General features: G+C 41.4%; 1 protein-coding gene across 1 annotated transcript in view; it reads left to right on the top strand.

Moving 5' to 3' along the window:
* DNAI1 (dynein axonemal intermediate chain 1) overlaps positions 1 to 12,782 on the top strand; it is a 151,848-nt gene that overhangs the window by 28,208 nt on the left and 110,858 nt on the right. Inside the window, exons 10-12 of the mRNA XM_075079030.1 lie at positions 6,393 to 6,477; positions 7,210 to 7,327; positions 9,399 to 9,442. Of these exons, the coding sequence (XP_074935131.1) occupies positions 6,393 to 6,477; positions 7,210 to 7,327; positions 9,399 to 9,442 (247 nt within the window). The remainder of the gene's footprint in view (positions 1 to 6,392; positions 6,478 to 7,209; positions 7,328 to 9,398; positions 9,443 to 12,782) is intronic.

Below are 12,782 nucleotides of genomic sequence, written 5' to 3'. Positions count from 1 at the left end.
AGAGAGAAGAGAAGAGAAGAGAAGAGAAGAGAAGAGAAGAGAAGAGAAGAGAAGAGAAGAGAAGAGAAGAGAAGAGAAGAGAAGAGAAGAGAAGAGAAGAGAAGAGAAGAGAAGAGAAGAGAAGAGAAGAGAAGAGAAGAGAAGAGAAGAGAAGAGAAGGGAAGGGAAGGGAAGGAAGGGAAGGGAAGGGAAGGGAAGGGAAGGGAAGGGAAGGGAAGGGAAGGGAAGGAAGGGAAGGAAGGGAAGGGAAGGGAAGGGAAGGGAAGGGAAGGGAAGGGAAGGGAAGAGAGAAGAGAGAAGAGAAGAGAAGAGAAGAGAAGAGAAGAGAAGAGAAGAGAAGAGAAGAGAAGAGAAGAGAAGAGAAGAGAAGAGAAGAGAAGAGAAGAGAAGAGAAGAGAAGAGAGAAGAGAAGAGAAGCCTTGACAGTGGAGTAGAAGCTTCTCACTAGGAAAAGACATAGAATGAAGCCATGCACTGAACTGAAGAATGAGGAGAAAAAGCAAGGAAGATGTTGTTTAGCAAAGCAGAAGGGAGAGGCAGCCAACAGAAAAAGGAATGGACATAACCAGGGATTCTAGCAGAAGGAAGGATGAGAATCATATAAAGAAGTATATGGGTGAATGAAAGCCAGAATAACAGAAAGTGTTTGACTGGAGACTGTGTTGAGGAACTCTTGGAAATCTCTCAGTACGTCCATCACTCAAATGGATCTGGAGAGAGGAGGATGTGCTACATCTGAGAGCAATGATACAATATTTGAAATGATTCCTCGGTTTTCAATAAAGGCAGCAAACAGAATGTGGAGAACACAGAATACCAAAGAGGAATGATACGAAATTTTCTGAGCTGAAAATAGTTGGAAGCAGAGAAAACTAGGCAGAAGTGTAGCATCTGCTTGTCCTGTTCTCACTGTTCCTGAGCCATCTGCTTATGGCAATGATTACAGAGAGGATTCTGGCCCAGAGATACTCTTGGTCTGATTCTATACAACCCTCCTAATGTTGTTGCATGAGTGTAGAAATGACAGTATCTGAGGTCGAAGCAAAATGCAAAGGGCTTAATGCAATTAAGTTGGTGCGGGCTAGCTCTGCTCACCCTCAGATGACAAGGCATGAAATCACAAGTCTGATAGTACAGATTTTTAATTAATCTATCTAAAGAAGGGTGGAGCTATGTAATTGGGGTATAACAAGGTATAGTTATTATATGTAAGAGGGGTAAAAATGGTTCAATTATTCTGACCTTTACCAGTATATGAGGCAATAGAATTAATATGGAAGGAAAGAATAGAGAATTGCAAGTAAATATGAAATGGAATAGAATAACACATTTACCAAAGGTAGTCTGTGTCCAAATAATCTCATGTCTTTCTTTGACAACAGAAAAGTTGTGGTTCACCTTAACAAGGAAAGTATAGTAAAGGTAATTTAGCTAAATTCTGTAAAGCTATTGCTATAGTGCCTTTGGGAAATCTTTAGATAAACCAGAAAAGTTGTTATTAGTACAGATTAAATACATACGTACAGTGGAGAGGAAGACTGTGCATTTTGAAGTATCAAAGCAATCTTGGAACGCTTACAGTTTGAAATGACAAGGAAAACATGAGTGTATGGGCCCATGAGTTGTGATATGGCTGTGAGAAGAGAAGTGCATTGCTGGAACATATTGTGTAAGGGATAGCAGAGAAATACTGTTTCTGTTATGTAAGGCAGGGTGACACCTTATCTGGAGTAGTACAGGAATATATGATTTTGATCACCCCTTTTCAAAGATGATAGATTACAAGCCTGCATAGATATGGAAAAGAATATAAGAAATGGAAAGCTTGAATACAAAAGATTTAAAAATCTTAGCATATTTATCTGGTAATGCAAAGGTAGAGAGGGAATCTGAGGTAGCTAGCAGAGACAGAGAAGAATTACTAAGGTAGAGGATAGTGTAGACAGAAATACAGATGGATGTGAACCAGTTAGGAATATGTAAAGCTGGAACTTACTGCAGTGGAACAATCTCTAATCTCTGAGGTAGAAGTGGTTGAACAGTTTCTTAAAAAGTCCAAACAAAGTTGATATTTAACAGAGAAATGTGCATTCCTGCATCATGTGAGGTCCTGACTTGTCTGTCTTACTATAGCGTTACCCCTTTCTGGTAATATGTCTGGTGAGACAGCCCATCCCACAAGGTCATAATTATCATTTGGAAGCTATTGGGTGACCACAGTTAGTTTTGAAATAACAGCTGAAATTCAAATGCAATTAACCTTCACATTATTCTTCAGCTATTCCTGGTCATCCCAAGAAATGAATGTGTTGTTAGCAATTCCCTTGTCTTCAACCTACTGTTTACGAGTATCAGAATTAGAAGAAAACTGTGAAAATTAACAGATGAGTACAATTCTGGAAATTGATAACTACTTGACAGGATTCAACCCGGGGGACTTTATTTGGGATTTGCAGTGGGTGTTTACAGCACAGGGAAGGAGGTGACAACACCCCTGTCCTGTGCTTTTTTCTCTGCAAGCCAGGAGGTCTTCTAGTATTGCCAGTACATGCATTGCAGTACATGTATTGCCAGAGATATGAGCAGTTACTGCACTGGTTTTAGGGTGGGGTTTGTCTTCTGGTTATGCAGTTATATACCAGTAGAAGCCTTTTTTCATGCTTCAGTTTACTGGAGTTACACATTGCAACTGGTCAGCTGCTGAAAGTCAAATATGAAGCAATTAGTGTTAATGAATAGTAGAGCAAGACCAATAAATTTATTTTCAAAGTACTAGCCCATTATCCATCTTACGTATCATTCCATTAACATTATTGCTGTTCTAAAAATAATTTATGCACAGAAATAAACAAAATTAATTAGTTAGCTGATGAGCTTTCATTACATTTGGCTAGCTAGCCCAGAGTTGGCCTACAACAGAAAAAAAAGTTTTAAACAGATATTTAAAAAAAAAAAAGGATAAATTAGGCCTACCACTTCCATTGAAGATTTATTTCAGTAACATACAGAATAAATCAAACCTGAAATAGGACAGAATCCAATATGAAAATAACATACCCTGATCCAGTTTAATGCCAAAACCATAGTTATTCATATCTGCATTCCTAACAGCATAGCTACCTAACAGGAAGGCTGACTTAAAGCTCTTTTGATTCATCTGGAGAGTTTCCTGCATTGCAGAAAAAATTCCATTGAAAAATACATTGTTTCTATATTTACAGGGTTTTTTTGTTTGTTTAAAGCCTGCTTTCCTCTGATAAACAAAAAATATATAGGTGAGGCAGGATCTAGCATTCATCTTTGAGAACCTATAAAGTAAGCCTCGTCTTCTGATCTTCAGTCCAGAATGATGTCTCAGATTGGAAGTTCAGAATGCTTGCAGTGCAAGTTTCCTTGGATGTGTAAGAACAAAAGCTGTGATCCTGCTCATGTCTGTAGGGTACAGCACTGCCATTGTTCCCCAGCTCCTTCCAGTAGCAGGTACATGTTAAAATGGAAGAGAACTTTTTGCCTGCACAATAGGTGAATGGAAGACAGCCTACCTAGTTCACCTGATGAACCAGCAGGGCTCCAGGGTATCTGTTCATTATACCTTGTAACTATGACTTTTACAATGTTGGAGAGAAAAGTTTTTATTGTGCTTCTCTTTTTTCTAAATCAAATTTTAGTCTTTTCAACATTTGACCTCTGTCAGTTGAGCTTACTCTGAGCAAGTTGCTGGTAGCAACCAGTGATCCCAATATTGCCAGGCAAGTGTTAGCAAAGGTGAATTGCTTTTTTTTAAGGAGTGTTTTAGAGAAAGACGAGTCTTACTGTGGCAGAAGCAATAATGACAGCTTGAAGAGAGAAATCCCAGCAATTGAGAGTATTGATTTCTACCTGAGATGTTTCAAGCATCCTCTTTCTCTCCCTTTTTAATTTCTCTTAATACTTATTAATTCCTAATGTTTAGGGAATATCATGCTGTGTTAAAATTTGAAAACATCTTTTCCTGTGCTTTCTTAAATTCTGAACATGACAGTAAGTTCTCTATGCTGTTCTCAAGAAGGCCTCCCACAGGCCCAGGGAAAACCTGAAGAACATGAGACTGACCACAGTGATTCAGATTAAGGCTCTAACCACAAGTGAATGCATAAGGAAGGGTAAGGACACAGGAAGAGTGTGTCCCAGTCCCAAATATTCTTCCAGCCTTCAACTATTTCCAGCTATTTCCTGAGCTTGATGTGCTTTGGCACACAGATGGAAGTACTTGTTCAGTCTTCCTTGAAACCCTCTAAAATTCTTGGATCTACAACACCCTTTGACAAGGAGTTGCACAGATGTGTCATACTTTTGTGAGAGTCACCTCCTCTTGTGGACTTGACTTCCAGTAGCTCCACTTGACACCCCTACTATTTTAACAGAAGAGACAGTGAACAGTCAGTCCCTATCCATTCTCTCTGGGCCATTTAGGATTTCATAGACCTGTCTCATGTCTCCCCCAAGGCATCTGTTCTCCAGACTGGCAAGTCCCAGCCTACTCAGTTTTTCCTGGTACAGAAACCATTCGAGACTTGGACCATCCTTGTTGCCTTTCTCTGAACTTGATTCCAAGTCCTGCTTTATCTTTTCCGAGATGAGAGAAGATGGCTCTGTACATTACTGAAGATGTAGACAAACTTTGGGTTTATAAAAAGTGTTGCAGATTGTAGAATTGTCTGTCTTTTCCTCCTTTGTCCTGTTATCTTTATGTAGTCCTTTGGGCTCCATGCTCTTTGAAGCAAGCCTCTCAGTCTCCTCTGAGTCTGTGCAGAGCCCAGGAAAGAAGCAGGGGGCTGGGACGCACATGATTGAAGTCATGTTCTCGGTTCTGACTGTGATGGCGCGGTGTAGTTTTGGCAAGTCATTTCACTTTTTCTTTTCATGTTCAGGGCACTCTCTGAACTGTGTCAAGGATGACAAGTTTCTTTTCAGTGTCCTCACTGTGGAGTAAATCATGCTGAACTGGCAGCCATCAGTCCCCAGCAGGGGTTTGAGGAAAGATGAAAGGCTTTGAAACATTGAAGGGGCTTTGGGGAAGTAGTAGTAGATGGGGATTCAGGGCCTTGGAGCAGCATGCTGTTAGAGCATGCTGCATACACCTGGGCATTCTCACATCACTGCGCAGAGCTGTGCTGGCATCATCCTCATGGCCCAGCAGAGTGTGGGGAATTTTCAGCTCTGTCCTTTGATTTACTGGCACCCAGGCTTCTTGTCCCACTTGCTGGTTAATCCAGCTTGGATTCTGCTAGTGATTGCACATATACACACAGAGGACAGAGAGCATACTCACACAAAAAATAGTTAGGAATAGAGTTTAGTAAGAAGATGGTTCTAAGACTGTGGTGATTGGGCACAGGGCTCTCTCAGACAAGCATACTAGCCAGCCACCTGCTGACAGTCAAACAGCCTCTGTTATGCTGCCTTTCCTGCATTTGTCCATACTACTTCTTCCCTCATCCACTTGGTTTGTTGCCTTTCTCTGCCCTTGTCTCTTTCCATATCAGCAACCTGCCCCTAATTACTTTTTCCCCATTGGCCACATTTTTGCTATATCCATGCTCAAGTTTTCTAATTTTGGCATAGTTTCCTCAGCAATCTTAGCCTTACATGATATTACTGTTACACTTACCTAGGGACTGCTGGCCTTGCAAGATGCCACTCCCCAAAAGGTTTCCAGTACTTGCATATCAGAGGATACATCTGCAAACCTTCATATACACAGACTTGCCCAATTGCGGTGTTCCATGGCCCAGAGGATGGGATTTCCCACAGTATCAAAACAATTTCCACAAGAGCTGGACAGAAAACTGTCCTTTGCAAGTAGGTTATATATTTTATGAGCTTATGGATCTATAAATGCATCAAGATGGAATTATCCAGTGACTGAAGGGTTTCTAAATACTGTGGTCTTTACTACATGAGACCTTAGAGCTCTCCAGATAGAGATGAGAGGATGCTCATGCATGATCTAGCATCTATGATTTCATTACTGAAGCTTATGAGCTATTATCAAGTGAGATTGCGGAGGGATCATGTGTGTGTTTTTAGCTCATCCCATCATGAGGTAGCTTGGATGAGTTGAGGAAAACAAGTCTTTAACTGTCTTCACAGATAAGCACCTTCCAATTGAGCTAAATCAGGAACAAACAATGAAGTTACTGCATCTTAGCTGTGGATGGCACCTTGCTAAACTTATAATAAAGTCATTGCCTTAATTCAAGTACCCTTATCATTAGGTGCTGGTCTGAGGAGCTTCAAATTATTCTGTATTCAAGATCAAATGACTCAATTTTTTTCAGTCACACAGAGTCTGAAGGGCTTGTAAACAGACAGGAAATATATTTTATTGTCCTTGTTTTTCTCTTCAACAGAGTGATGATATAACCAAAATCTCAAAGGCTGCTAAAATAATGGAGCGGATGGTGAATCAGAACACATTCGATGACATTGCACAAGGTATGGCCCTGCTGGGAGATGCTTCTGACTCAAGACAGAACTCCTGCAAATGAGTGGCCGCAGCTGTAGCAAGGGTAGACTAGACTAGACTAGACTAGAGAAACAGAGCTAAAATGAGCAGGGCTAGGAACCTGCTGACTCACACAAGGCAAACAGGACAGCAGATAGTGAGCATTCAAAAGGTATACCATATCAGCCCCACTCTGAGCAGGCTGGGGCCAGCAGGTTTGGTCAGTTTTGCCCTCCCTGTGGCACTTCCCTCCCTCAGCAGGTACTTCCCTCCTAATAACAGCAGCCAGTGCCAAGCATCTCTCTGCTGGTATACAGGTCACAGCTGAGGTGACATACACAGTCTCAATGTTACTTTGCAAGGGTTTTGCTATCTCTGCTCAGTTCCCTCCCAAAAGGCCTCATCTAGCTCTAGGAGTGGCCTGAGGTCACCCTTCACTCCAGGCTTCTGCTTTCTTGTTCATCCTTTGTCTGCTTTTGGATCACCAGCTTTCATCAGCATCAGATCACACAAAAGTGTGAGGACTTGGTGCTTGGTAAAATGCATTTACAGGAGTTAGGTGCTCATTTGGAGTCAAGATCTAAAGACCAAGATAGTTTTTATACTAAGAATTGGGTTGTGCAGGGGCTGTGAGGATAACAGTGTATTTTAAAGCTTCCATGGCACTGCATGATGGTAATTTATTCACGGGGACCTTTTCCTTGATTTTTTTTTTTGTTTAGATTTCAAATATTTTGAGGATGCCTCGGATGAATACAGAGACCAGCAAGGAACTCTCCTTCCACTCTGGAAGTTTCAGTATGACAAAACCAAGAGACTTGCAGTTACTGCCATCTCCTGGTAAGTCTCTTTGTTACAAACTTGTTCTCGACTGTTAGCAGGGGAATGGAATTGAATGTCATGGCACCTTAGAGGGCAGGGCTGGTTTCTCTGGGAGCACTGTTTTGAATTATAGGTAGCTAATTTGGCAGCACCTAGGCATGCCTGGTGCTTCTGTATGCAAAGCACCTTGTGAAAGGCTGAATGTGCCAGGCTTGTGCCATTCAGCAAAAGGTAAAAGCATAGCAGGCTCTGTGCAGCATTAGGGGAAAGTGAGCGCAGTTGGCAGAGAAAAGGAGTCCCTGCTTGGAAAAGCTGGGATAGACATGTCATATCTTCTGACAGTATGCTGTAGGAGTCAATCCTGAAAATCACAGGGGAGGAGAAGGGATAGTGACTGTATTTTCAACAAGTATCAACACAACTGAATTAAAGCAGCAAAAAGGGAAATACAAACATTGCATATACCGAACATGTATCATCATAGACTATAAGATGCTGAAGCATTGGTGCTAGAGAAGACCTTTATGTATGATACATATTAAATTGCTGCCCAGACAACAGTGGTATTTGTGTACTGTGATCTTATACAGATCAGTTCCGTAGGCATTCACTGTGCAGTCGATTTTGCATATTTATTTCTGGTCAGTCCAAAACCAATCACTGACACTTTCAAATCAACTCTTTTTGTGAGATGTTATTGCCATGGTTATTACCATGAAAAAAACATTCATCACCAACGTGAATGAGTCCTTTTACTTTTTAAAATGCTTGAATCTCCCCAGAACTGGCTTGGTTCATGCACTGAGCGTGAGACATAATAGTCAGCTCCTGGCTTGTGCTCCCCTGCAGCTAGGCCTTTCACCTGTTTGTGGGGGAGTGTCAACACTTCTGTGTCTTGCTGAAGGGGATCTATGGAGAGACAGAGCAGGATTCCTCTGTCCTTTCAAGCCACTGCAGTAATTATACTTTAGTAGAATATCAAGGATGCAGTTGTATGAGAATTACAAAATAACAGTAAAATGAGATGTAAAATTGGGAGAAAAGGCATCTTTTATAGGTAATTTGTGCTGCTGTTATTCTTGTCTCCAAGAAATGATAACAGAAAGATGGCCCTGAAATTGGAAGAATGACCCTAAATTGCCTTATGTAATAAGCCTTTCTAATTTAATTTTTATTCTTACATTGTTAGCAGTGACAGTGCATTTAGTAGATAGAGCAAGAGTATTAGGATGTCTAGGTATAGCCCAAGTGAAAAAGGAGAGGAGAAATTAAAAGACGAGTGGTTTTATTTTATCAATTCAGAACATCAAGTCAGAAAAAATACTCATTAGACAATTTTAACATACATTAGTTTCACAGAATTGTTATCCACTAGTTGTGCTGTGTGAGCTCCAGGACAGCAGCAGTACTGACCTTTATCCCATGTAAACCCTACAGTAACTGTTCGTGCACAGCAGAGGTTGTAAATAAAGTAGATGTTTTTCAGATAAAGGGACTTCAGAAAACATAGTAGATGGCTAATTGCTCATAGTCAGTATGCCTCAGCAAATATACTGTTCACCAACTGGGTCGGAAGGGAATTTCCGTTCCTGTTCTGTGGGAATGATCATGAATTAATGAACCGATAGCTATCTGTTGAAGCATCCCTCATTATTTAATAACAGCAGGGGAAGGTAAGTTTACTGGGTGTTATTCTGTTGTGGTTTAGAAACTACTTTTTTCTTGCCCCTGAAAGATAGAAATTGACACATTCCTGACTTCTTTTCCTCAAAGACCTCATTTTAGAAGTAAACTTTCCATGATTATGAAATGGATAAGAAGTGCTGGAGATTGGCGTCATATCTGTCTGTGCCCTTTTTATCCTCCTCATTTACTGCTGTGGTCTTCTGATGTTTTATTTTTTTATGCATCTTGAGTCTAGAGGAATTACTCACAAACTTTACTGCTGCATATCTTCAAAGGGTCGAGCCCTCAGACTGTATGCAGTCCTGTGAGAATGGATTGATAATAATGTGTGGAATGCTGTGCGTTTCTGTGGAACTATATGGTTAATAATAAATGCAATCTTATATATATTTTGTCATTACAGGAATCCAAAGTACAAGGACCTGTTTGCAGTGGGGTATGGCTCTTGTAAGTAACAAATGCAAAAGATCATTGAGAGATTTTAAGTATTGAACAGGTGCACTGAGATCAAATCATATAATACTCTGGGGCATGGATTGCATCTCATAGCAGGGACTCACCTAATTTCAAAGCAGTAAATTGAGATTTAACTCAAAATAGGGGTTCAGCTTTTATGTTCCATGACATAAGCATTCAGAAATGCATAGGCATAGGCAGCTTTAGCCAGGGCTTTTGGTTTAGACAGTGCTGACTCTCCCTTTGGTCAAGGATTTACCTCTAGAAGTACCACTTTATCCTTTTTTCCTTACTTGATGGGCTCTGATTTCTGTTTCTTCCCTTCTAATTGCTAAAAGACTAGATATGTTATGTTTTGCCAGAAGTTAATAATGAAAGGCTTCTCTAGCTGTAAACTCATTGCTTTCTTGTTAGGAGACACCTTCCATGGGTGTCTCAAAGGACAAGCTCTCCATTAGGCACATCAGTCCTGGATGTTGTGAAAAGACACTTTCCCTGCTGTAGTGTCTGGGATTGGACATGGGATAATTTTGACTAGCAATAAATATAAGGTTCAAGGGTTGCTATGTTACTCCATATTAATCTCTGTCCAGTAATACCACTGTCATGTTCAGGGAATAGAAAAGAACTCTTACAAGTTGATGTTTTTTCACCTTTTTTTTTTTGTTACTTTGCTGTGTGCATTACATCTACCTGCTCAGCTTATACTTTTTTTTAACAACATGGGAACCCATATCAACAACTTTGCATTTCCTCCTGTTCAGTATCTCTTCTTGCTTACAGACACAGACTGCTGTATTCTGAATTCTTGTCTTCACATCTCTGCCTTTACTCCTGTGTAGATGGGATAGTAATGTCACTGTGAATAACCATTCTCTCTTCCATTCTCTCACCCTCTTTGACTTTCTAGCTCTACCTGAAGTGCTGACTATCATGAATAGCTTCTTAGTCAGGGGACAGCAGTGTGGTAGTTCCCCCTCATAACCACTGCTTCCCAGGGGAATTCCCAAAGAGAGGAGGCCAGTTGTGAGACAAGTTTTCCTAGGGTCTTTCTCACTCAGATAGTGTTGGTTCCTCAACATTATCTTCTCAGTAGACTACTCAATAAATTTCTCAGATCCCCTGAAAGTGCCTCTGGGACTCACTAGGGACTCTACTCTTCTCCGCTGTTAGTAGCTGCTGTAGGGTCACATTTTTGGCATTCTCATGTAGTGATCAGTGACCTTAAAGCCTCAACTTTGCATCAGATGGGTGTGGTTAATTAACAAGGGAATACATATGAACAATGAAAATCCCAAATTATTTTAAGTCTCCACTGTCTTTTTCTCAGAGCTTGTGAAGTTAACAGCAGTACCACACCTGCACATCTCCAGGGCATCTGCTCCTTGCAGAGATGTCCCACCAGGTCTTACCATTAACTCTGACACAAAGCAGAGAGGGGCTGAAAAAAGAACACTATCCCAAAAGCAACAGAGCCTTCTCCTGGATGCAGGAAGAAGACAGACCACAGAACAGTCAGACTGCAGTCATTAGATTTGTGAGAAGGACTAGATGTTTTGACCCAGTCAATCTCCCTATTGTCTCTAGCAGGAGAGCTGTCTTTTTTTTTCTGAGTGTTAGTATTTTATTTATTTAAGTAAAAGCTGACTCTTCTGTTGGGCACTAATAATTGTCTTTATTTTTTAAAATAAAGATCAGTCATGGTGCTACAGGTAACCAGTGGTTGAGAATTGGAGATAGCATGATTATGCACTAAATCTTCTACCCTAAATACCCCAAGCCTAGGAATTCCTTGAGGAGGACAGGCAGTGGGGGTGCCTAGGAGATGGCCTTACAAGTAGCTGCATCTTTGCCCACCTGCCATTTAAGTTAATCTATACATGCTTGCAAGCTACAGGTGGACATTTGCACTAGTGTTCTTTGGGCTGAAAAAGTTACACTCTCTTGTGAATATTCTGAACTGCCAATACAAGTTGTTTGGTATTTAGTTTAAGGGAACACCTTTTTTTGAATGAATGCCAAGGGCTCTTGGCTGTGATAAAAGGACTAATGAAATTCATTGTTGAGAAAAGCTCAGCACTGGGCTCCAAGGAGATTGCTGTTATTAAGGAAAGTGATCTTGAAGTCATTTAACTATGTATTTCTTTTAAAACATTTGGTAGTGCTCAGTAATCGTCAAAAAAGCAAAACAAAAATTGATGGGAATTACTATGAAAGAAAAAGTGTACTGCTGAATACAGTAGAAACAAAAGAGAAAACTACATATAAAGCAGCACTGGAACAACAATAGAAAATTAAAAAGAGAATAAAACGATTTGTGATAAACTGTCATCTTGATTTCTGTGTGCAGTTCTGGTTGCGGACTCTGAAGAAGAATGTGTTAGGCTGTGGAAGGTTTGAATCATAGAATCATAGAATGTCCTGAGTGGGAAGGATCCCACAAGGATCATCAAATCCACCTCCTGTCCCTGCACAGGACAACCCCAAAATTCACACCATGTCTCTGAGAGCATTGTCCAAGTGCTTCTTGAATAGCGTCAGGCTTGGAGCCGTGACTGCCTCCCTGGGCAGCCTGTTCCAGTGCTCCACCACCCTCTGGGTGAAGAACTTTTTCCTAATATCCAACCTAAACCTCCCCTGGCACATCTTCCTGCCATTCCCTCGGGTCCTATCATCGGTCACCAGAGAGAAGAGATCAGTGCCTGCCCCTCCTCCTCCCCTTGTGAGGAAGCTGCAGACCATGATGAGGTCTGTCCTCAGCCTCCTCTTCTCCAGGCTGAACAAACCAAGAGACTTTAGCTACTCCTCGTACGGCTTTCGCTCTAAACCCTTCACCAACTTCATGGCCCTCCTCCGGCCGCTCTCTAGTACCTTTATATCATTAATGTACTGTGGCACCCAAAACTGCACACAGCACTTGAGGTGAGGCCACACCAGTGTGGAGCAGAGCAGGACAATCCCCTAGCTCCACCGGCTGCAATGCAGGGCTTGATGCACCCCAGGGCACGGTTGGCCCTTTTGGCTGCCAGGGCACACTGTTGGCTCATGTTCAATTTGCCATCGACCAGAACCTCCAGGTCCCTCTGCAGAGCTGCTCTCCAGCCTCTCATTCCCCAGTCTGTATGTACATCCAGGGTTACTGTACCCCAACCCTGGTTGGCAAAGGTCCAGAACATATATACTGACTTTTGTATCAGAGAGTTAGACTAGGCCTCCTAAAGCAGACAAGGGAGAAGGACTTGGTATGGGTCTGTAGAATCCTGAATGGCATAGAGAAAGTGAAAGGAGGTTCATTATTGCCTGGAACACAAGAATGAGGGAGACCTTATGA

The sequence above is a fragment of the Phalacrocorax aristotelis genome, chromosome Z (assembly GCF_949628215.1).
Source record: "Phalacrocorax aristotelis chromosome Z, bGulAri2.1, whole genome shotgun sequence".
Taxonomy (NCBI): Eukaryota; Metazoa; Chordata; class Aves; order Suliformes; family Phalacrocoracidae; genus Phalacrocorax; species Phalacrocorax aristotelis.
Note: the sequence above shows the minus strand (reverse complement) of the source record. Positions and strands in the feature narration are given on the sequence as shown.